Source organism: Gastrolobium bilobum, unplaced genomic scaffold (assembly GCF_033153095.1).
Source record: "Gastrolobium bilobum isolate Gb01-03AN ecotype WA unplaced genomic scaffold, APGP_CSIRO_Gbil_v1 utg1481, whole genome shotgun sequence".
NCBI lineage: Eukaryota > Viridiplantae > Streptophyta > Magnoliopsida > Fabales > Fabaceae > Gastrolobium > Gastrolobium bilobum.
The window spans coordinates 285,313-309,514 of NW_026898629.1; the positions used below are offsets into that span (position 1 = coordinate 285,313).

General features: G+C 34.4%; 4 protein-coding genes across 4 annotated transcripts; 1 reads left to right on the forward strand and 3 right to left on the reverse strand.

The window, feature by feature from the left end:
* Positions 1-788: 788 nt before the first annotated feature.
* On the reverse strand, positions 789-7,168 carry LOC133317783 (glycerophosphodiester phosphodiesterase GDPDL3-like). Its single transcript, XM_061519672.1, has 9 exons — positions 6,983-7,168; positions 6,212-6,505; positions 5,878-5,993; positions 5,291-5,792; positions 3,993-4,031; positions 3,561-3,845; positions 2,658-2,800; positions 1,588-2,071; positions 789-1,392 (listed from the first exon to the last, which is right to left on the reverse strand). Exons 1-9 carry the CDS (start codon positions 7,092-7,094, stop codon positions 1,085-1,087), a joined length of 2,283 nt encoding a protein of 760 aa, XP_061375656.1. The 5' UTR covers positions 7,095-7,168; the 3' UTR covers positions 789-1,084.
* Positions 7,169-10,043: 2,875 nt separating this feature from the next.
* On the reverse strand, positions 10,044-14,371 carry LOC133317790 (glycerophosphodiester phosphodiesterase GDPDL3-like). The gene is made up of 9 exons (XM_061519681.1): positions 14,257-14,371; positions 13,487-13,780; positions 13,054-13,175; positions 12,430-12,934; positions 12,014-12,052; positions 11,650-11,934; positions 11,244-11,380; positions 10,359-10,842; positions 10,044-10,213 (listed from the first exon to the last, which is right to left on the reverse strand). The coding sequence occupies exons 1-9, from the start codon at positions 14,369-14,371 to the stop codon at positions 10,044-10,046; spliced, it is 2,151 nt and encodes a 716-aa protein (XP_061375665.1).
* A 5,477-nt stretch (positions 14,372-19,848) lies between these two features.
* On the forward strand, positions 19,849-23,253 carry LOC133317791 (pentatricopeptide repeat-containing protein At4g39952, mitochondrial). Its single transcript, XM_061519682.1, has 3 exons — positions 19,849-19,860; positions 20,026-22,808; positions 22,895-23,253. The coding sequence occupies exons 1-2, from the start codon at positions 19,849-19,851 to the stop codon at positions 22,309-22,311; spliced, it is 2,298 nt and encodes a 765-aa protein (XP_061375666.1). The 3' UTR covers positions 22,312-22,808; positions 22,895-23,253.
* LOC133317792 (putative lipid-transfer protein DIR1) lies at positions 23,195-23,609 on the reverse strand. The gene is made up of 2 exons (XM_061519683.1): positions 23,303-23,609; positions 23,195-23,202 (listed from the first exon to the last, which is right to left on the reverse strand). The coding sequence occupies exons 1-2, from the start codon at positions 23,607-23,609 to the stop codon at positions 23,195-23,197; spliced, it is 315 nt and encodes a 104-aa protein (XP_061375667.1).
* Between the last annotated feature and the right edge of the window lie 593 nt (positions 23,610-24,202).

Sequence of the window (24,202 nt, forward strand, 5' to 3'; positions counted from 1 at the left end):
AATATTGCCTTCCCAAGGTCTGAACCAGTGTTACCACTTTGTCAATGCCCATTGTGCAATCTTAATTGGTGTACTTTACTCGTTAATAATATGAGTTTTATAAGAGTTATGTTGTAGGAAAAGTGATTGTGTAATGTTATAGAGATTCGTTTTGCGTGCCTTAATTATTTATTTATTTTTTTGTTTTAAAAAGTGTGGGCCCCACAAAATGTTGTGAAAGTAGGAAAGTTTGTTGTGTTATGTTAAAGGATAAAACGAAAACCCTAATAATATCTGTGACTAATCCAAAAACTATAATTGAATCATGATTTTGAAAATTAGATAAAGATCTTACTTATGTTTAGGGGTGTGGACTCGGCTTGGCAAGCCTACACAGATCCACATATTGTGAGCCGAATATAATTAGAACTAACGACTTTATATCCTAGTATAATTATGTGCAAGTTGCGGGTTAATGACCCACATTTTTTTATTTTTTTATACAAATAAAAACTTAACGATTCTAATAATTAATTTTGACATTTTCATACCTACTATGAGTCAACATGCATCGTGCCGTGCCGACCTAATTATGATTTCTATTCAATAGCTCTGTCATGCAATTAAGTAATTGCAGTTCCTTAAACTGAAACAATTAACCAGTGCTCAAGCTCTGGATAATTCTTAAATAAACTTGGATCCGGAACTCAACTTGTTTATCTCATGCCAAATGCACACCAACAAATATAATTATAAACAAAAGATACAAAATACAAATCTAAAAAGAATGCATAGATATGTATCCCTCCGTGCTCATAGTATAAACCCCAGAAGTGATTTGGGAAACTAAGAATCAACATACATAGCTAGAAGAAATAAGGGAAAGAATTTTCTCTTTTTAAGTACAAAAAAATTAAAAAATAAAAAGAAAAAGAAAAAAACAACAAAGTCTGGATTATTCATGTAGTCTCAATCCAAAAGCTGCATGTCACTTAATCCTAGAAGAGATGGGGAAATAGAGAGTTGAAAGCAGCAAAAAGCAACCCTTTCTTTTTGTTTGTTTTTTTGGTGTAGTTTATGGCAGGAAGTGGGAATATGACTTCACTCAAAGCAGAAGAAGAGAAGCCACAAACACTGCCAGACTGGACAAGAAGAAGCAGACAGTGACCTTAGGCTGTGCATTTCCTTGCGGCGGCGACGCTGCTGACCCATTTCCGGCAGCAGGGCCAGTAGCTGGGACTATTTTAGCAACCGGAGGCAAAGGTGACTCTGCCACTTCAGATTCTGTCAAGGGTGGGAATGGAGCCACAGCTGGAGGAATCTCGTTTTTGGCAATGAATGGAAAAAGACCACCTGGTTTAACAGATTCCATGTAAGCGGGTGTTTTATTACCCAAATTTAAGCATTTGTTCCCTGCAGTAGAATAGAGAACAAGTATATCAGTAATTAGAAGAGGTAAGACCACAAGAGGGACTCAACACCACATCTTAAAACACTGAGTTTATGAGTCTTTTCAGTTATATAGTCTTTAGTTAATCAATTTCTAACTAATGTGGCATTTCTTAATTACTCATCACTTGCACTTGAATATCTAACACTAGCACTTACTTCTGTATCTATCAGCAGTTTTAGGGAAGTCTGTGATGACACCATCAATTTCTACTGCCTGAATATATGTGTTGATCTCCACAGTTGCATCTGAGAAGAAATCCCACGCTTGAGATACAAACTCATTGCTGAATGTTTCTACGAAAACTGAGAGATTAGCAGCTTTTAGCTTTGACAAAGTCGTTGTAGAGCCAATCAGGAAGCCGTTATTACGAGGATATACTGACTCCTTGTTGACGACCACAGAACCAGCGAAGCTTTTTATATCCTGAACGGCTTTATTATCAACATCACTAACAGTCTCGTTAACCTTATAGACAAGCTCATATTTGGTTTTCTCCTTGAACTTCAGCAGCACAGCGCTATCAGTAGATTGAATAAAAACTTTTTGGGCCCCTGGTTTATCATAACCTGCTTTGCTCAAAGCATCAATGACTGCATCAGTCACACTTAATCCTTCCTTGCCTGCAAGATAGGCTGCATTCTGATAAGAGAAAAACACAACATAATGTTAATCAATAGAAAATGAAAGAAAAGAAAAGAAAAGAAAAAATCATTTATATGCTAGGAACATGCAACTATTATTTATCACCACAAATAGAAACCAAATGATTCTTTCTTTGGTTCAGATAATCCAGGGGGCAGAGAGTTAGTGAAGAAATATTATTTGTGAAATTGACAGAATCATGATTTTTTGGGCAGGTAAGTTATTTGTTTGTTTTGTTTCAAAAAGAAATTTTTTTACCAGGACGAAGTATAAGTAGAACCCAAAAGAGCGAAAAAGATTTTTTTCATAATCTTTGATATAGGTATACAGAACGTTAGAAGGAATGTATGGCTAAAAAAAATATGTCAAGCAGGTCTCATGACAAAAATAAATGCAGGATAGTTTTAATATCTCCTATTCTTATTTCCCGATTATTCAGGTTTTTCAAAGCAGCAAGGTAAATCAGTCAGGAATAACTATATAACTTGGAGAAAATTCTCATACATATTATCAAGATTATATATTCAAATAACAGCTGGTGGAATGAATCCTATACAGGAATAATAAGCATGGAAGAACGCACCTCAACAATGATCAAGACACCTGATAGAGAAGTCTGATTTGTTGTCAAGGACAAGAAATCTGATAATGTTAAAAATGTCCCAGCATTCTTATTTTTTGGATTCCTGAGCAATGTGAATTTTGCATAGGGGTTCAATATTGAGGCTGCAGGGAACATAGAAAAGAGAAAAATATGTCAAATGTTTGTTATAACACTTTTCATATTTTTTATTTCTTCATTAAAACGCAAATCAATAAAAACAGCAAATAGCAAAGTGAAAAACATCAAAAGATATGGCAGGGACAAATCCGCCATGGCAATTTATCAATGAAACGTTGACTATCCTATAAAGTGAAATTGTAAGCAAATTTCCCAAATTATTCCTAAAACACTAGTCGTTTTAATGTATGTATATATATCATTCTGAATTTTGGCTTGTTTGAGGTATAAGTCATGTTGGTGAGGCCAACATCCTGCTTGGCAAGGTCTGGTGTGAATCAGAGTTAGATCGAACCATGGCGCTTGGACTAGTAACGGTAAATAGAAGGAGTTATGCCCCTAACCAACAGCTATAGCCTTTGGCCTAGTGGTAAATACTTAGAGCCGAGGTCATGGGTTCAATTTCCCAGAATGACACTTTGCGGAAGGCATGTGTTGGGGGATTGTTGTCGAGACCAACATCCTACTTTGGCAAGGCCTGATATATTATGGTGCTCAAGCTCTTGTGTGAGTAGGCATGTTAAAAAAATATAATATAAAACTATTAATGTGGTCTTCACCTAACATCTTAATCTTTTAGGTTGAAATGGTTCTTTACAAGTCAATTACCTTTAAAAAATCTAGATTAGCTCCAATGCAAATAGGGAAATGCTGAAGAATATTAGACCGTAGGGATAACTAACTAAAGAACTTTTTTTGACTTACGAGTCAGGCCTTTTATATCATCCCACGTCAAGTTGAAGGTAAATATGCCACTGCCAGACTTGATCTCAGGGATAGTCATGGCATCTTTGCTGAAGCTTGATTGAGCAACTGTTGTACTCTCTAAAAGATCAATGGAGTTTAAGCAAAATGGTGTTCCATCCTTTGATATTTGAACAGGACAGTCAAGAACATCAACACCATCTAATACAGCATGTTTATATGCTAAGTCGGTACAAGGAGGATAATCTCCACTTGCTCCATATTTTGAGATAACCAAAGTTTTATCTGAAACATGATAAAAAGTGAGAGCAAAAAGTCAACAACGATGAAATCTATGATGTCATAGAATGATAAAAATCTTACAGTGAAACAACTACAAATTACTAGTGAACTGGATAAGAATACATATTCCAAAACCACAGCAAAGTATACCTGTTTTCGTTGCATTGGTGCCAAGGTGAGCAAAGCAACCTGCATTATAAGAAGACAACTCAATATCCACTTAAAATAGAGAAAAAATAATACCACAACAAGCCTACAGACATGTTCTGAGTTTTTAGGATAAGTTTGTAGAATCTACGAGCAACTAATATCAAGTACATATTTATGTCTTATGTTTAGAATATGCAAAAGCATTTTAAATTTGAGGAAAAAAAACTAGTTTGGATAGCTAATGAGCATGCAATACCGAGAGAGCAAGAATCGTTATTTGCTTTAATGAAGAAAGGAATTTGAACACTCTGAATCTCTGATGAAATCTTTTACGACAGTTGCTTCAAGAATATATAGAAGGATCACTACCTGCCTAAAGAAGGAGCCTAATCTAAGCTGAATTTAATTTAAGGTGGAAGCATGACAGCAGGAGGTGGTGGGTGATTGGCTAAAAGATTTTTTTTAGTAACTTTATGCATGCCCTAGCACCAGCATCAGGACATGAAATCCATAGTCAAAGTCAACATAAATTCCACCAGTGCCCATCCTTTCATAAAGGATTGCATAATTATCTTGGTGGCACCTTCATGGGAAGGGCAAGTATCTCCTTATCAAGATTGTATAGTAAATATAAACTAGCTTATACCGATTTCAGGCAGATCGATCACCAGAGTCCAGGATTATGTGTCATTTGGCATGTCAGTTCACACTATAAATCCTTGCGTTTAAGAGAATAAAAAAATTTAACTCACAGGACTAAATTTTGGGATTTCACCTGTATTTAAAGTTTAAACATGCCATCCATGGCCACTTAAAAATTTAAAAAGCATGCAAATGCAAGAGAGACACATATAAGGTGATCCACTCAAATGTAATGAGCACAAGATCAGGAAGACTCTAGGAAATTTTATTTAAGGGAACTTTATAGCTGCATCAGCTTCATTCCGAGGTACAAATACTATATCAATAGAAAAATATATAAGGGTATGTTTGGATGGAGGAGAAGTTTGGAGGGAAAGGGACGAGAGGGGAATTTTTCATTTATAAATTTAGAAAATTATAAAATGTTTATAAAAGCAAATAAGTGATGATTGGAAGATTATATGATAATCTCTGATTTTACTCCTCCATTCCTCTTATTTTTAAAAATTCTCAAATAATTAGAATGTTCCCTTCCTCTCTAAATTCCTCCATCCAAATTCCAAACCATACCCTACGTGAATTAGATTTTAATCAAATCAAATGCATTGTATTTCTGGTAGACTATTCTGACAAAATGGAGGGGGAAAATTACTTACCTACAGCTTCAGATGGAGTTATGGGGAATTCAGAGAGCACACCATCAACAGAGAAGTCGCCGTTGTCAATGAATTGGAGGTATTCAGCAAGAGGATCATAACTGTAATTATAGCTAAAAGGAACATCATTCGTGAATTCTGATGCAAAAACCTCCAGCCCAACTTTATGTGCATCCGAGACCAAAGAGGTATGTGGTTGTAGATAAAGACTTGCATCTACAGGCCATATGTATCCCTTGGGAACAAGAATTCCAGAAGAAAATGTCTTGATAAATGTAAGATTCTTTAAGAGTGAACCGTAAGTCTGATTGGTTGATGGTTCAATGTCATCCTGTCCCATAAACCTGAAGACCAGTTTTGTTATTTTTGGGTTGAAGCGTGCTGCTATACCTCTCAGAAAACCAACCTCCGGTGATGAGATATAATTAACAACTACTCTTCTAGAAACAGAAAGTACAAAGTTTCTCATACTCAAATTATGTTGCGTGTAGAATGCATCATGCTGCAAAATATCAGAGAAAACAAGAGTTAGTTTTAAAACAAACAAAGAGACTGAATCTCGAGAATGGATTATACATCCCATTTACCTGAATATTCAACCACAAGCCTGGTAGGGATACTGTTTGAACTAAATCATCAACAGTAAGAATTTGATAACTGTTTCCGTCAAACAGGTTCGTTCGAGAGTATACTCCCTGAACCACTGTCCATTATCAAGAAATTGTAAGCAACTATATAAAGCATTAATTTCAAATCTCATAAGCAAGGCAAGTAAGAGAAAAGTTTAACAAAAATCCTGCATGAGATACTAGACCTTTAATCAACAAGCACATATATGGTGTAGAAAAGAATCAGTTAGTCCATCAAATACTGGAAGTCTATAACAACAAAATAACATTTTAAAGATAAGTTAAAACTCACCGGAGACCACGTTTAAGCCCTTGAGGGTGTAATCCACAGAAAAATAGCCACGGATGGGGACACCATTAACTAAGTAACTAGTAGTTTTATTTGGGTAAAAAAAACCAATGTTAGTTGAATTGGAAAGGTTGATATTTGGAAGGCAAATCCCAGCTGCATCTTTTGTTAGTTGCACATCACACCATGCAATGACGTTCGGCAGACTCGTTAATGTTGCCAAATTGTAGGAAATGGCACTAGAATCAGGAAATATCCCTGCAAACCCACCATGTGCTATTACCAATGGAGGACTTCCTGTAAAACAATTATACGAGTAAGTTTCACGACACCTAGCACACAGTGGAAGTTTCTCCTTAAAAAAATAAAAACAAGAGCAAAGGAACGAGAGTGCATAAGTACAATGAAAAACGACAACAATCTTGGAGATTATATGAAGAATTTCTCGAATCAACAAACAGATAATTTGGCTAAAATTGTCTCCCCAACAATAACTAACTATTGTTTCAACTAAGGAGACATCAAACTCTTTTTAAGAATATATCTATCATCCATAACAAACTAATTAATTAACATTACAAATCCCTACTCAGCTCAAATTAACCAACAACTCAGCTTCCTCCAACAACAAAAAAATAAAAAAAATCCAAGTTCACACACAATAAATGCACAGATCCTTGGTGTAAGCAAGAAGTAGGTGAAGACAACATGGTGGTGACCAAAGATCCTAGTAAAATAAGAGATACGTGAAAGCGTGTCACATATAGCACATACCATTGAGCGTGTTCCAAGCGGTGGTGTTAGATCTCTGAGCAGAAACCAGCACTAGGACCGAGTGAAGAAGAAGCAGTGCTAGTGCACAACAAAGAGCGCGTGATTTCCACATTCCGGCAACCTCAGCAGATTCCGGTGAAGTAATGAACCCAACGACCACCTTTTACACTTAGATTAAGAGAGAGAGAGAGTGTGTGTCAGGATTATAATGAGCTGGCTCTCAATAAGAAGCAGAACCTTTTTTCAAGTGGCTCTGCCTTTTGCCCTTATCTTTCTTTCATTCATTTTTATATACGAGGATTATATTCTTATTATAAAAAAAAAATTATTACCAATCTATTATTTTCATAATTATTGTTGGATTAAAAAGAAAAAATATTAAAATTTTTTTGAAAAGAGATATTACTGAAGAAATTTTGAAAAGAGAGAAAATGCTAATTTAATGATAATTATGAGGGTAATAAATTTTTTTGGTAATACAAATATTTCCTCTTTATATTTAGGGAAAATGGTTTGTCCAACATGTCACTTTAACTATTTATAATTATATATTTCAAAAAATAGATAATTATAATATTAAAATTATATTTTTTGCTCTCTATATATTTATAAACAACTAAAAAAAATACAAAAATTTTTTCCCTTGAATTTGTATATTATTATACATGTGTTGCATCATATAATTTATCTATGTTTATTATTATATTAAGAAAAAAAACATATATGTAAGGAAGGGCGAAGTGGACAAGCTGGCTTGAGTTAAGCCGCGGTTTTGACCGGTGTGTTTTTGCTTAAAGAGTGGGGTCCACAACATGGTTGTCACCCTCTTGCATGAGTCGACGTGGCAAATCCTGATTGGATTTGGCTGTGTGAGCAAACGCGCAAAACTGCTGTGTTCTAGGTGGGTATCCACTGCACACAGACAAAGACGGACAACGTGCGACTTTGCTTTGTGATGTTTATTATAATGTGATGTTGAGTGGGATGAAATAGATTAGGCTTACTCGTTAATGCACGTCAATTAATCAAAATGGTAGGTTCCATTTCAAAAGATTTCATTTTTGATCCAAATAAGTATGTTTATGATTTACTTTCTTTCTTTTATTTTTGTGTTAATTAGATGTATGGTTGGATAACTTATATAGAAGGGGTTTACTCTCTTTAGGAAATAAGTTTGTTAAACTTTTAATTTTTATATATTCTGAATCATGTTTGAATTAAAAAATTTTTGTCAGGCGATAATTAGTTAGAATTTTATGATTTTGTGTTTTTTATTTAATTTTGTTAATTTCTAATAGACTAACTTGTTTCCATTATCAAATCATTTCTCTTAAATAGTGACACTTTTTTAAAATTAACTAATTACAATTAACGACAAAATTTTTGATTTTTTTCTGTACATTGCAGGATAATGCACTAGCTCTTCTTAAAACTCTAATGTGTCATGAACACGTATTAATTCAATTTATTTTCTATGAGCTGGTTTAACTGAAAAAATCAACGCCGTGTCATGAAATGAAAATTCATTTTGAGGTCATGACTATTTCAAAAGCCAGTTTTGACTTAAGGGTCGTAGGTTTACCTCATAAAAAAAAAAAGACCCTTTTATAATGCCAGTGGTTAGCTGGAAGGGACCCTCTTATTCTTATAATAGTGCTGATCGAAAAAGAAAGGCTTTTAAATTTATTCATTGAACTAAAAAGGGAAAGGACATCAAGGCTATTTCTGGATTGTCATTATCCCTACGCGGCTACGCTATTGGTCTCAAAATGCATTTTCTATTATTGGAAGTAATCAATTTTTTATATGTGAAAAAAGGGTAAGGTTAAACCTTTTGGTGACATAAAGTAAAATGATATTAGTGATAAATTGATTAGTTACTGTTATTCCGTGTTCGGTGTTACCTGAATCGATTGAGATACGATTTCAGCTGGTCTTGTTTGAGGATGGTTATTTTATGTGCATATCTGAGTGTTAAGAATTTGTAAGATGATCAGAATGTTGCTTAATGTGAGTTGATAAAGGCATTGTTGAAAGTGGCTGCATTGTATAATTGCATTGTATAATTAAACGAGTAACGTAAGTTGAAGATTTAATTCTACAAATAAAAGATTAAAATTGCAACCTTGCAAGAGTTTTAAGTTTTTAATAAATTCGTCCTCATATGATTTATGGTTTATGGATATAATAACCAAAACTATGGTTTTGCTAATCTCTGATCTGGTTTAAAATACATGATTGTGATTCAGAGAAGGAAAGGGACAACAATATCTGGGTGGCAGTGTCTGCGCCATGATGGCAACAATTCCTTATTCAAACTTTTTTTTTTGATGGTTACATTTTGGATTTTAATTCTTTATATTTTATCAGTGCAAATAGTAAACAATAGTGGGGTCTAGCTGTCTTCCGCTGGACAGTGCAATAAGAAATTTGCTGCAAAAATATTAAGAATTTTTTTATTTATTTTTGGTTTATTTCTTGTGTTAAGAAGACGTACATCATCGACATTCTCGTCTTATGGTAATTGTATCTAATAAGAGCTGTCATTACATATATATTCTCAATTATAATTTATAATATGATTTATGTTAGTAACAGTGACCACCCAAATGGGTGCAGCTCAGTTGATAATTTGGCGCTGAGTTAGTGGGGTTGAATATGTGTTCGATTCCCGCTGAATGCATTCTTGGGGAGGGGGCTGAACCTTTAGCTATCACTGTTCCCCCGCACTCCGGATTAGTCTCATAGCCGGCTCAAAGAGTCGAAGCTCGTGGGGATACCGGAGAGAGCCAACTCGTCTCAAAGAGATAATTAGGGTTGAGTAACTCAAAAAAAAAAAAATTAAGTGACTACATATATGTGAAAATTAAAAGCATAGTGTATTTGATAGAAGCAAGGGACAATAATCTCCATATGGAATTCAACTGATAATAAAAAAGATGCTCTAAAAATAACCTATTACTATAAAGTTATCATAATAATGTTTTAATTTGATATAATACTTTCTATTCATAAAAATCCTTCTCATTCCTCCTAGTTTTTCTTTAAGCTTTGGTGGTGGCTATACTGAAACAGGAGCCAAAGGTGGCTCTGTGACATTAGGAACAGTCAAGACTGGAAGTGAAGGAGGAGGTCGTGGAAGGGACACCTTAGGAATTTGTTTCAAAAGTTTGCCAGGTTCAACAGGGCTCATGTAAGCTGGTTTCTCACCCATCTTTAAACACTTGTTCCCTGCAACAAGTAGAACAACATTCAAGTCAGCAATGAGGGCTAAATGACTTCATAATATAAGACAAACTATGGATTAAGTAAGGTCAATTATCTACAAAACTTGTTCAAGGTGCAAATTATGTTATATATATAAGTTTCCACTTACTTCTGTATCTATCAGCTGTCTTAGGGAAGTCAGTGACAATGCCATTGACTTTGGCTCCTTGAACAAATGAATTTATCTCAACAAATGCACTTGAGTAGAAGTCCCAAGCTTGAGATACAAACTCATTGCTGAAAGTTTCTACATAAACTGGGAGATCGAAGGATTGTAGCCTTTTTACAATGTTTGTATAGTAAACTAGGAAGGCTGAAGTTTCAGGTAAAACAGATTCCTTTCCAACCACCACAGAATCTGCAAATGTCTTGATGATCTGAACAGCTGAATCAACAGCATCACTAATACTCTTATCAACCTTGTATACCTTTTCATAGTTGGATTTCCCATTGAATATCTTTAGTACGGAGCTATGAGTGGACTGAATCATAATTTTTTTGCGACCTGGCTTATCATAACCTGCTTTTTGCAAAGCATTAAGGACTGCATTGGTAACACTTAGTCCCTGCTTCTCTGCAAGGTAGGCTGCATTCTGACAAGGAAAAATAAACTTGGGAGTGTCATTAACAAAGTTGAAAAGAAATTAATCAAGGTGGAAAATAGTCGTTTTCTACCTTGATAACTAACTAATTATTCTTAGCATTAATGAAATGCAGCATTTTCTATGTAAGAATTAAAGATACTTGTGGCAAATTAACAACAAGGACTATAAAATTATATGTGAAAACTAGTTTCATTACATGTAAAAACAAGGCCTTAATTAACATCTAAGCAAATATTGTCCTTAATTGCATTTGAACAAGCCACTTGAACAAAATATTAGATCATGTGACTATCAAAAGAATTTACAAGATGCATAGTAACAACCTATAAGAATGTAAAGCTCACAGAAGAATAAAACGTAAACCAAAAATAGAGAAATGAAGAACACACCTCTATGCTGATCAAGAGACCAGTTGTCCGACCATTTGTCAGGGACAAAAAATCAGACAAGGTCAAAAACATTCCCTGATTTCTGAATTTAGGATTCCTGTACAATGTGAAGTTTTCATAGGGGTTCAACATTGAAGCTGCAAGAAAAATAGAGAATAGCAAATTGAGGGATGTCAACATTTGTTGAGAGCACGTTTCATTTCCATTACCTTATTTATAATAATTTTCTTTTAACTAAAACTTGATAGGATCACCAAATGGAAAGCTAAATCTCTATTAGCATTCAAAAAGGTAATGCCTAAAGTAACATCTATTTTTTTTAACTCTCTAGATCCATCAAAATTGTTCATCTAAGGATACAAACCACATCTTGATAATAAGAACTCGGGAACATCAGTGAACTTACGAGTCAAGGTTTTGATCTCATTCCATGTCAAGGCGAATGTATATATGCCACTGCCAGGTTTAATTTCTGGGATAATTCTTTGAAGGTTCCTGAATTTTGACCTAGCAACTGTTGTGCTTTCCGTAAGATCTATAGAGCTTAAGCAAAATGGTATTCCATCCTTGGACATCTGAACAGGACAGTCAATCACATCTGCTCCATCAAATATAGCTTTCTTATAAGCCAAGTCAGTGCAAGCAGGAAAGTCTCCACTTGCCCCATATTTTGAGATAACCAAAGTCTCCACTGAAACAAGAAAGATGTAAGAGAATGATCTAAAAATACTCTCCCTCATATATCAATAAAGACCAAGGAAAACATATACCTTGTTTTGGGGCGTTTTCCCCTAGGCCAGAAAAGCAATCTGCAGTAGCAAAGATTTCAGAATCTCAATTCAAATGCTAATTTAAATAGAAACAGTAAAATCAATGATGGCACTAAAATAACACTAACTGTCAAGTGACTGTGCATAAATTAGAAAGAGGTTACATGCAACTTGTCAACTGATTACATATTCATCTTGGGTTCATATTGAAAAAGGATATTAAGGATCCAGAATGTGTGAATAATAGTCTTACATATTCGCATGGATATGATGCATTTCTAGTTCAACTTATTATGTGAATACATCACTGATTCACAGTTGATATGTGTCTGTGTGTGTTATTGTTAGTGTAATAAAATGACAAGGATACAGGTAATTTTGAAGACACGTTTTTATAAAGGTGAAAGGAAACTTACTTATGGCTGCGGATGGAGTTATTGGGAAGTCAGAGAGCACACCATCAACAGAGAATTTACCATTGTCAATAAAAGACAGGCACTCAGCAAGAGGATCATAACTGAAATTGTAGCTAAATGGAACATCATTAACTAGGTCTGACACAAAAACTTGAAGCCCTTCTCTATGAGCATCTGAGACAAGACAGGTATGAGGTTGTAGATAAAGGGATGGGTCTACAGGCCATATATAACCCTTGGTTACAAGAATTCCATCAGCAAAGGTCCTGATATCCTTGAGATTTTTCAAGAGTGAACCATAAGTCTGATTGGTTGCAGGTTCAATTTTATTCTCCTCTAGAAACCTAAAGACCAGTTTGGTTGTTCTAGGACTGATGACTGATCTCATTCTCCTCAAGAAACCCACATCAGGTGATGATATGTAACTGACTGATACACCTTTAGCAAACAGAGAAAGTAGAAATCTTCTTGTACTCAACTTCTGTTGGTTGATGAATGCATCATGCTGCATTGTATTTAACAAGCATATTAAGTAAACATCATAGCTTCATAATCAGATCCTACATGTCTAAACTCTTAAGACTCTATATTAGGTAAAAGTTGAGAAAACACTCATCCATTTACCTGAACATTCAACCACAGACCGGGTGATGGTGGCTTAACTAATTTAAACACATCTTCAACAGTGAGAATGGGATATTGATTGCGATCAAGTCTTTCTGTTCGAGAGAAGATTCCCTGAAGAACTGTCCAGTAACAAGAAAATTATCAATGATTATAAACACAGATCACATCTAAAAAATGCAAACAAAGGTTAAGGAATAAGTTTGCAACTTCTGAGCATTTATCAAAGGTCTGCACCAAAAACCAGTTTCAGTCTTAAGGAAACTTTTACATTCACCAAACCCCATCTTCTTATTTGTGGGAATCTCTTAGTTGATAAAGAAAATAATTTTGTTTTTTAAAAAAAAAAAGTCTTAGCCAGGTTTGGCTTTGTCTTTGCAAGAATGGCATAGCTGATTATAGAAACGTAGTGTTCAAGATAGACTGAACTCACCTGAGACACTTGCTAGTTCTCTCAAGGTGTAATCCGAAGAAAACCATCCCTGAGTTAGAACCCCATCAACTAAGTAAAGCTTTGCTTCACCAGGGTAAACGATGGAAATGTCAGTGGCATTGTCTAGCTTGATATCTGGCAAACAAATCCCAACTCCATCCTTTGTCAACTGAACATCACACCATAGAATAACATTTGGAACACTAGTGTTCACTGCCAAACTATATGCAGCAAAACTTGAATCTGGAAATGTCCCTGAAAATCCACCTCGTGCAATGACCAGTGGTGGAGATCCTGCACACCAAAATCAAATTAAATGAGCATATGAATTACTATGAAATACACTATAGCCACGAGTTTCCAAGTATGTCAGGAATACAAAGTGTAAGATAACCGTGGAGCTAGAGAAATATACACATCATGCTGCACAATGTTTAATTTCTGTCATTCGTTTCTGAAAAGCACCAGAAAAATATGCACTACATTACATAACAACTTTATATCTAATGATGGTTAAATGTGGTATAAGAGCTCATTATTTGAAAATTTGTGTAAGGTGAAAAACTAGTATATTTTACTTAAAAGAATGACGATAGAGTACTTCTTATGTTTTTTTAAAGATTAAAAAAAGTTTATCACTTTAGGTTGCTGTGATTGTTGAAAGAATGTCAACACCAACATGTATCAAATTGAAACAAGAATTCATTAAAACGAGACTTGGAAAATATGAAATATAAAGAGAAGTATCAGAAGCAAAATTGAAAACACACCTTGAAATGTTTTCCAGCCAGTTCTTGTACCAGGTCCAGCAGAAGAGACCAATGCTACCAGTAATTGAAAAATAAACAGAACTAGTACATGAGAGAGAGGCCTGAAATCCCACATGGTTTTCATATTCAGAAAATTTTCTGAAATTCTTGTGACAATTATACAGTCCAGATGGAAAAGGGAATGCCTTTAATAGAAGTTGGCTAGGATGAATTATAGGAATTGTCCATTAGTAACGAATATCTGTTTGATTTTATAATTATGACTGATTGATTATATAGTTTTAGTGATTGATCATTTATAGAGAATTTGTGATAAACAGGACCATTGAAGTGAGTGAAATTTGGAGAAATTCTGTGCCTCGAGGACTATAATATTGTTTCTTTCCTTTTTGTTGTTTTATATAGTGTTTTCACTAATTTCATACACATATCACTCATTGATAATATAATATTCTATTTTATTTTTCTTTTTTATCCCTTTTTTCTAGTTGAATGCAATCAATTGGTGGTTTATGTTAAAAGAGAATATCAATCCCACAGTTTCAGAATTTTACCCCAAATAATTATTTATTTATATTTGCATTACGTTACTTAGTATGTAATTGTATATTTTTAAAATATTTAATTATTTCAAATTGTGTCTATGTCAGGGTGATTGACCAAAATATTGCACATTCTCAAAATATTCAGGTGAAATTCAGAAGTTATTTTTTTTTGTGCGTTGAAGACACGTGGCATGCTCCTAAAATCTGCAATAAAAACACACGTGCTAAAACATGACAATACCGAATGAAATTTGCAGTGGCAGAGTGAATTTCTCCTATAAATGTGATAGCATTGTTTTTAAAATTAAATGTAATTAATTTATTATCATTCAAAGCGTTGGGAATTATAAATATTACATTTGAAAAATGGGATAGGTTATTCTATCTATCATTTTTTTCTGCCTACTTTTGCTTATCACCATCTAACACCATTAGATTAGAATCTTAACTAATATTTATCTTTCTCTCTTTTCTTAAGATTCTGATCTAACGGTGTTGGAAGGTAGTAGGCAAAGGTAAAGAAAAAAAATGGTAGATAAAATAACATTTCGCTTAAAAAATAGTGGAACTTTTGAGAATAAAATCCATAGTGGGAGCAAAAAAATGTATTTAATAATATCCTTACTACATCCTTTTATGTATGTGATTCTCATTATACGTGACTTTTGGTTAATTAAAAAAGTCCTAGCATACAATTTTGAACAATTATAAACAATTGCAAGTTAGGCTGGAAGAATTAAAGAGAGAGAGAGGGATTTTGGCAAGAAGATTGGAAAATAAATCAACCGGAATGTTTGAAACTACGAAGTAACGACACTTCAAAAATCTTGACGTGTCGTGTCCGACACTCCGACACTTCCTGACACTCCAATACTCGTTGCAAAGACTCAAAAAAGATTTAAAGGTTATGTTGAGTTGCATTTTGAGTTCCAACTATTAGATTTGTTAGATTACAATTATGATTTTATTGAGTTTAATATAAATATTTGAGATATATTATGTTTCTTTGCAAAATTGATGAGTATTACAAGTTTAACTTTATTTTTTTTGTTAAATTATTGAATACTAAATATAATATACATTACATAAATTAAAAATATTATATAATATCAAAACGTGTCGAAATGTAATATTTTTTAGAATTAACGTGTCGAAATGTAGTGTCGTGTCATATTCCGTGTCTCGTATCAATGTAGGTGGAACGTACATAGATTTAAAACCGTGGAACCATTGTTGCGATTATAACATTAATTATGATTACGGTACAATATTAGCTTATTGATTTGTCCAGCCCTATAATATAAAGGCCTGATTTACACAATTCAAATGTTAAGCCTATTATTACACAATTTATATGCTTATATCGTGACAAATTTTAAACTATAAAGGTTTATTCTGGCGTTGCACAATTTAAATTCAAATACAATAACTATCATTATTGCTACAATCACAACTATCATCAATACTACAATCGTAATTATCATCAATGCAATAGTACAATGTAGCCGTTATTAATGCTACAATAGTAAAAAGAATAAATCCCACTTTTTAGTGGGGATATTTTATACTAAAGTTTGACTAAATCCTATTTATTCAAGTTTTAAAATAAAATGCAATAAATGTAAGAGTGTAAATAGGCTAGTGCTAGACTAAGCTTTGCGTTAAATAGGCATGTAAAAAAAAAAAAAAAAAGGTCTGGCCCTATTAGTCTATATAGGTCCAAACTATAAGTATGGTCTAACCTATATTTAAAAAATAAAAGCCTTAACTTTGACCTATTAGTCTGTTTAAACCCATATTAAACATTTCATAATTTAAAAAAATAACTAAAATAATATTATTTTATTTTCAAAATTATTAAATAATATGATATAGGCCGGCTTGTAGACTTCTAGGTCGGCCTGTAAGCTTATAGGCCCGACATGTACAAAAAAAGCCTACAATCTGCTTTCTGAATAGGTTTTTATAAAGAGTAAGGTTATACTTACAACCTATTTTCGTTTACAACCTCTTACAATTATATGTTAACCGTTGATTTCTTTCAATCAACGATTATTATTTTCGCAAATCAAACTCGTTAATTAATTATTAATTCGCAATAAATGATAACTGTTGATTGGCAAAAATCACCGGTTAAGATATGGTTGTAAAAAGTTATAAACGAAAATAGGTGATAAGTATGGGGCAGGATATATTTACAACCAAAAAAGTTTACCACATTTATAACCAATCTAATCACCATTGATTTCCGTCAATCTAACAGTTATCATTCATTGAAATTAATAATTAATTAATAAATGCGACTCAATAATTTCTAATAAATGATCATCGTTAGATTGACAGAAATCAACAGTGATTAAGTTGGTTGTAAATGTTGTAAACTTTTTTGGTGGTAAATATATCCTTTCCCGATAAGTATAACTTTCCTTTTTTTAAAAGCCTAGGCATGTTCTATTAAACTATTTGTAAGAGGCCTAGTTTGACCTAATTTAGGCTAGATCGTAGGCCTCTGTAGACCGGTCTAACTTATTTACTTCCCTAAACAAATGTGATTAATTTGTTATTATTCAAAGTATTAAGAATTATATAAATTACCATTAAAAATAGTGAAATGTTTTAAGATAAATCTCATTAGATAGTCGTAATAATAAGAAGTAAAGTGCACGAAGACATTAGGAAAAAGTGTTCGTCATTTTAAATGACATAAAGTTATGTCATTTTAAGAGAGAGATACATACAAAATATTTTTTTTATTTAAATTGTAAATTAAAAAAAGCATCTACTTTCTCTCTCTCATGATTTCTATTTTTTTTTTTTTTGTCTATCTCTCCTAAAATAATATAATTTATGTCATTTAAAATGACAAACATCAAACTCAAGAGATTAATAGTATGATATGAAACTCGCAATTCCACCTTATGAATTGGTAATGTCCAATTGGTGGAAGATGATATTTATATTTATGAAAAAATGGTAGAGACGTCTAACAATCGGTGAATCAAAATCTTCATTCACAATTTAATGGAAACAACCAAGGGTGTGTGTACACAATGTGAGAATACTCTTGACTGTGGAGAGGAGCGAGTGCTCAAATGTGCTGGGTATGACTCATACTTCGCATGCTGATGATGACCCTAGTTGTCGGAGTCAGCAGAAAGGCAATTGAGGTGAATATAGTAGAGGCTAGGTACTGTTGTGGACCTCTGTTTTATTGTAATTTTCTTAGCATTTTGGACTTGGGTCCATGAATAGCTGTTGTTAGGGTTTTGTAATCATATTTATATTTGCCTTGTAAACCGAGAGACTTGTAACGAGACTTGTAACGAGTGGCGGTGAAGTGAATATAGTACAGACAAGCAGCGGTGAAGTGAATATAGTACAGACAAGCAGCGGTGAAGTGAAGTGAAGTGAATATAGCCTAAATTAGATGAACCAGGGTAAATCAGTGTGTCTATTCTCTCTCTTTTTCTTTTCCGTTTTTGATTTGTATATTCTCGATTTTCAACAAAATGTAAGTGTTGTGTTCCCTTGTCACTGTACCAACCTTTTATAGAGTTTTTGTGATAGTTGGGAGAGCAAGGTATTCCAGAGTTGAAATCTCGCATGTGATAATGGATAATTTAGTGGTGTCAGAGAGATCATGGAGAAAAACCACGGCACCATAGGGTGAGACATTGCGGATTGACGAGTAAAGGCGAGTTTAGCGATCCCCCTCCTAACTAACTAGGAGACGAGCGCCAAGTCTCGAAACAAAAGCATTAGCGGTGTCAAAACGGGTCGACACGACACGAATTCGACACGACACGAATACATCAACACTAACACGACACAAATTTTTATTCGTGTCAAAATCTTCAACAATGACACGACACTAATTTTTTGCAGGTTGACACGACACGACACGAATAACATGTAAAATAGGGGTCAAAACGATAATTGATAAAAAAAATTAAAAAAAATAGATCAAAATTTTAAAAAATTAAAAAAATAATAATAAAAAATTAAAAAAATAATAATAAAAAATTAAAAAAAAAAAAATTTAAAAAATACGGGTCGACACGAACACGAATACATCAACATGAACACGACACGAATTTTTTTGCGGGTCAACCCGAACACGAATTTTAGTGCCGTGTCGCGGGTCGACCCGCGTGTCAAAACCTATATTGACATCCCTAAAAAGCATTACTTATACAAACTCGTTACTATATTTAGCCAACCATCTTGGTTAGTATAGATGTTCATATATTAGTTATATTCGGGTTTAGAATAAATAAAAATAATCAAATTGTTCAAATTTAATTGGTTGATTTTATTTAAAAAAGTGCCATAGTCCTGGAACAAAAATAACACTTATACACGCTCATTATTTCATTTGGCCAACTATATTGGTTAGTATAAGTGTTCATATATTAATTTGATTCGGGCTTAGAATTAAAAAAGAAAAAAACTCAAATTGTTCACATTTAATTGGGTTGATTTTATTTAGTTTTTGGAAAAATATTTAAACCAATCCGATCAAAATTAGGTTAAATTTGACTCAGGTCATCAATTTAAAGTAAAAACACAAGTTATATTAATTTTCTAAATTTTTGTTCTCATCCAATATTTTTTTCTATTACTATAAGGTAAAATACAAATTTATTATTCTTTCATGACCCGAAACAATAATCAGAATAATTCTAAATATTGATATTATATTTTACTAACATTTATTTTATTTTATTTTTATATATTCTATTAATCTCTTTACCTAAAGTACATTTGCTAACAGTTTGGATTTTTTTTTATAGACACACAATCTCCCTTGGCTAGTAGATACCTTATTTTTGAAAGTATTAGCTCTTTGTTGAAACAGATGATGCAAGGGTAAAACTAATCTCCTTTTCAGAGAGGGAGACAGTTTTTCTTTGATTTTTAAAAAATTTCAAGATTTTTTTTTTAAATATTTTAATCAGTTTATCATTTTTCAACTAATCTAATTTAAAATAAATTCATTTAAGAAATTGTTTTAGCTAAAGTTTGAATCTCTTGTCAAAGCAATGAGATGACAGACCTGGTTGAATTTAAAACAAATTTTTTTAAAAGGTCAACAAAAAAGGGGTTGATAGAGTAATTGGGTTAGAGGTTTAAGTCTAGAAGTCATGAATTTGAAAACTAAACTAATGATAATTGGTTTGGATCAAATTGCAACATGAATTTGGGTTAACTGCCACAACGGTAGACAACAATCCTGATGAGCTTTCTGTTGAAACATGATCATAGTAAACAACTCATCTCTCTCTCGAAGCACATCACAACCATTGAAGCTCTCCTTCAATTCCACGCCGTCACCGTCACCACCGGCAACTCCACCAACCTCTTCATCTCCTCCAAGCTCATCTCTCTCTATGACTCTCTCAACCACCCCACTTCTTCATCCACCCTCTTTCACTCCCTTCATTTCAAAGACACCTTTCTCTGGAATTCTATTCTCAAATCCCATTTTTCGCGCTCCCATTTCCCTAAAGTTCTCTCCTTTTACTCCCAAATGCGTGCTTCTAACGTTTTGCCCAACCATTTCACCCTCCCCATGGTTGCTGCTGCATGTGCCCACTTGATGCTGCTCCATCATGGCGTGAACCTTCATGGGTTGGCTTCCAAAATTGGCCTCTTTCCTTGTAGTTCCGCTGTTGGGTCTTCTTTCGTGTCGTTGTATTTCAGGTGTGGTCAAATGAACAATGCCGTTAACGTGTTTGATGATATTCCTGTTAGAGATGTGATTGCTTGGACTGCCCTTGTCATTGGGTACGTTCAAAATGGGGAGAGTGAGAAGGGTTTGATGTGTCTTCGTGAGATGCATGGGATTGGGGAAGATGCTCAGAAGCCCAACTCTAGAACATTGGAGGGTGGGTTTCTTGCTTGTGGGAATCTGGGTGCTCTATCAGAAGGTAGGTGTTTACATGGGGTGGTCATTAAAAACGGGATTGAATGTTCAGAAGTTATACAATCTTCAATTTTGTCTCTGTATTGCAAATGTGGGGTCCCCCAAGAGGCTTATCGGTCCTTTTGTGAATTGACCAACAAGGATCTTCTGTCTTGGACATCTATCATAGGTGTTTATACAAGGTTTGGAAGGATGACTGAATGTGTGAGGTTTTTCTGGGAAATGCTGGAAAACCAAATATACCCAGATGGAATTGTTATTGGTTGCATCCTTTCAGGTTTCGGTAATTCCATGAATGTATCTGAAGGGAAAGCATTTCACGGATTAATCATACGGAGACATTACGTGGCTGATGAGATAGTGAATAATTCGTTGCTGTTTATGTACTGCAAGTTTGGAATGTTAAGTTTTGCGGAGAGACTTTTCCAGGGGTGTCAACAGGGCATAGAGTGCTGGAACTTTATGGTTTTTGGCTATGGTAGAATAGGCAAGAATGTGAAGTGTATTGAACTCTTCAGGGAGATGCAGTATTTAGGTATTCATTCTGAATCAATCAGCGTAGTTTCAGCAATTGCTTCGTGTGCCGAGCTACAAGCAACCAATTTGGGAAGGTCGATTCACTGCAATGTGATAAAAGGTTTTATGGATGACAATGTCTCAGTCGCCAACTCACTCATAGAGATGTATGGAAGATGTGGTAAGATGAACTTTGCTTGGAGAATATTTAATATGTCGGAGAGGGATGTTATCTCATGGAACACTCTGATTTCATCTCATATTCATGTGGAGCATTATGAAGAGGCTATAAATTTATTTGATAAAATGATTATGGAAGATCAGAAGCCCAATACAGCCACATTTCTGAAAGTGCTTTCAGCTTGTTCTCACCTTGCATCTCTAAAGAAAGGAGAAAGAGTTCACCACTACATAAATGAAAGAGGTTTTAAGCTCAATTTACCTCTTGGCACAGCTTTAGTTGATATGTATGCTAAGTGTGGGCAGCTAGAAAAATCAAGAAAGATATTTGACTCAATTATGGAGAAGGATGTAATTTGCTGGAATGCGATGATTTCAGGCTATAGAACGAATGGATATGCAGAATCTGCTGTGGAGATATTCCAACACATGGAGCAAACGAATGTTAAGCCAAATGGAATTACCTTCCTTGCTCTTCTCTCAGCATGCGCTCATGCAGGGCTTGTTGAAGAAGGGAAATGCTTGTTCTCTAAAATGCAGAATTTTTCTGTGAAACCCAATCTAAAGCACTACACGTGTATGGTAGATCTTTTAGGAAGGTCAGGTAATCTACAAGAAGCAGAAGCTCTGGTCCTATCTATGCCCGTTTCTCCCGATGGTGGTGTGTGGGGAGCTTTGTTAAGTGCTTGTAAAACTTACAATCAAGTTGAGATGGGAATAAGAATTGCCATGTATGCTATTGACTCTGAACCAGAAAATGATGGGTACTATATAATGATGGCCAATATGTATAGCTCTATTGGGAGGTGGGAAGAAGCAGAAAATGTGAGAAGGACAATGAAAGAGAGGTGTTCACTGGGAAAGAAAGCTGGTTGGAGTGTGCTCTGAGCTAAAACTTCCCTTCTGTCAATCGGTTTAATGTTTTCAAATTCACTTCTTTCATAAGCCATTAATGAGCTTGTTATCGAGCATTTGGGCTAAGGAAGCTGACATGCTATTATCATGAAAAACTGTTTATCATAGCTTCCATGAGCATTCAATGCCAGTATTTTTTATGATTAAGTGAAGCACATATAACTGAGTTAGCGATCAGCTGGCTTTTTGAATGTCACACAGGAGTTCGAACTTTGTATAAAGCTTTTGGGAAGTTCATATTTTCTTAGTCATGATTCTTGCGGCTAGCTGGCAGCAGTTGATTTGAGTTTATGCAAGTTATGGAAATTTTGAGGGTTGAAACTGTATATGCTGGTTTTATTGGGTTAGCTTCATGAGCAAGTGCGGTGATTTGTACATAATATCTTATTTTGGATTATCATCTTTGGTCATGGCTTGTTGATGCGCCTAGGGGCTGAACTTCGTACATTCTTATATTGCCTTAAATAAGGGTACTTCAATATTGCTACTGTCCCAAGTCATTTATTGCTTTTCCGTTTTGAATTCAGATCCCAAGAAACTAAATTTCATTAAACAGATTACAGGTTGCAGTGGAAAGGAATGATAAACGTCTAGATATTCTTGTATGACACTGAGGGAAAATAATACTGATATCTGGTACTCTTGTACATCAAATACCATTGTTACATCTACAATATCAGACACTGATTGATACATCACACATCTGCTTGCGAACATATGAGCGAAACACACTGATTAAAATAAACTACACACTTTATCTGAGGGGCATCACTGCTATCTTAGAAGCTTATTTAGTGTTAACAAGCACATGAAGGACTAAGAGGTGCTTGTAATGGAAGTGGCCTTATTAATTGGTTCAATTCACTGCAAAAACGAAGATGATTGAGTCATGAAACATTATCTTCTCAAATATAAGCACAAGTAACTTATATATTCAAGGTCTACTCAGGTTTTAGATGCTTACCTTTACATCCAGGAGGCTTTTGCAGACCACATTTACTGGGCAAGGCCAAAGCTTTTGTGGGGTCGATTCCAAGCGAAGGTAGAAGAGACTTGTATTTGCAGAGGCAAGACAGATTGGCCTTGCGGATAACTGCACAACATTTTTCATCTGGTGGTGGTGGGTTTGGACCAGTAACTGCTGTACGACATGAGTTTAGCTGAGTTGTGTCTATGTTGCATATTACAAAAGCTTGAGCACCACCCAACAAGGCAATGAGCAATGTTGCTACCAGCCACTGCACCAAAGCATTGCCACTAGACTGTTCCATACTCTCTGTATTCCCTGGCTAGGTCTACTTTGCTCTGTTGCCTTGAAGTCAATTTATAGTGATGTTTGGAATGTTGTTGGAATAATTATTTTCATTTGTTTAGCATCAACAGTTTCACTTTCGGTGTCATGTGAATCCAGTCTGTAGAAGATCACGAGATAGGTTAACATTTGAATAATGATAGTGATCATATACCAAAGCATACTTGAAGTGGCCCACTATTTGCTAATTAACAAAAGTGGTTCATGGTGCCAGAAGCGTGCCTTGCATTTGATCATCATGACTCTATTCGGACAAAGAACTTACCTGTTTTACATGTGTTTCTTTACGCCTTGTTTTTGTCTTACCTTAAATTTTCATTTGCCAAAAGTAAGAAGGGAAGAATTAAATGAAACTTAGCTGAAATGGTTTCAATTGTCAAAAATAGCCCGTGAAGATCATAAATAAAATAAAAGTTGGTGAGAAAACATTAGTGCGATATGATCGAATATTGCACTTATGGGCAATATATGATATCACTCAAGTTGATAATATATATATTTGTGGACTATGATGAATATTGCACTCACGGACATTAAGTTGCAAATTGAGTG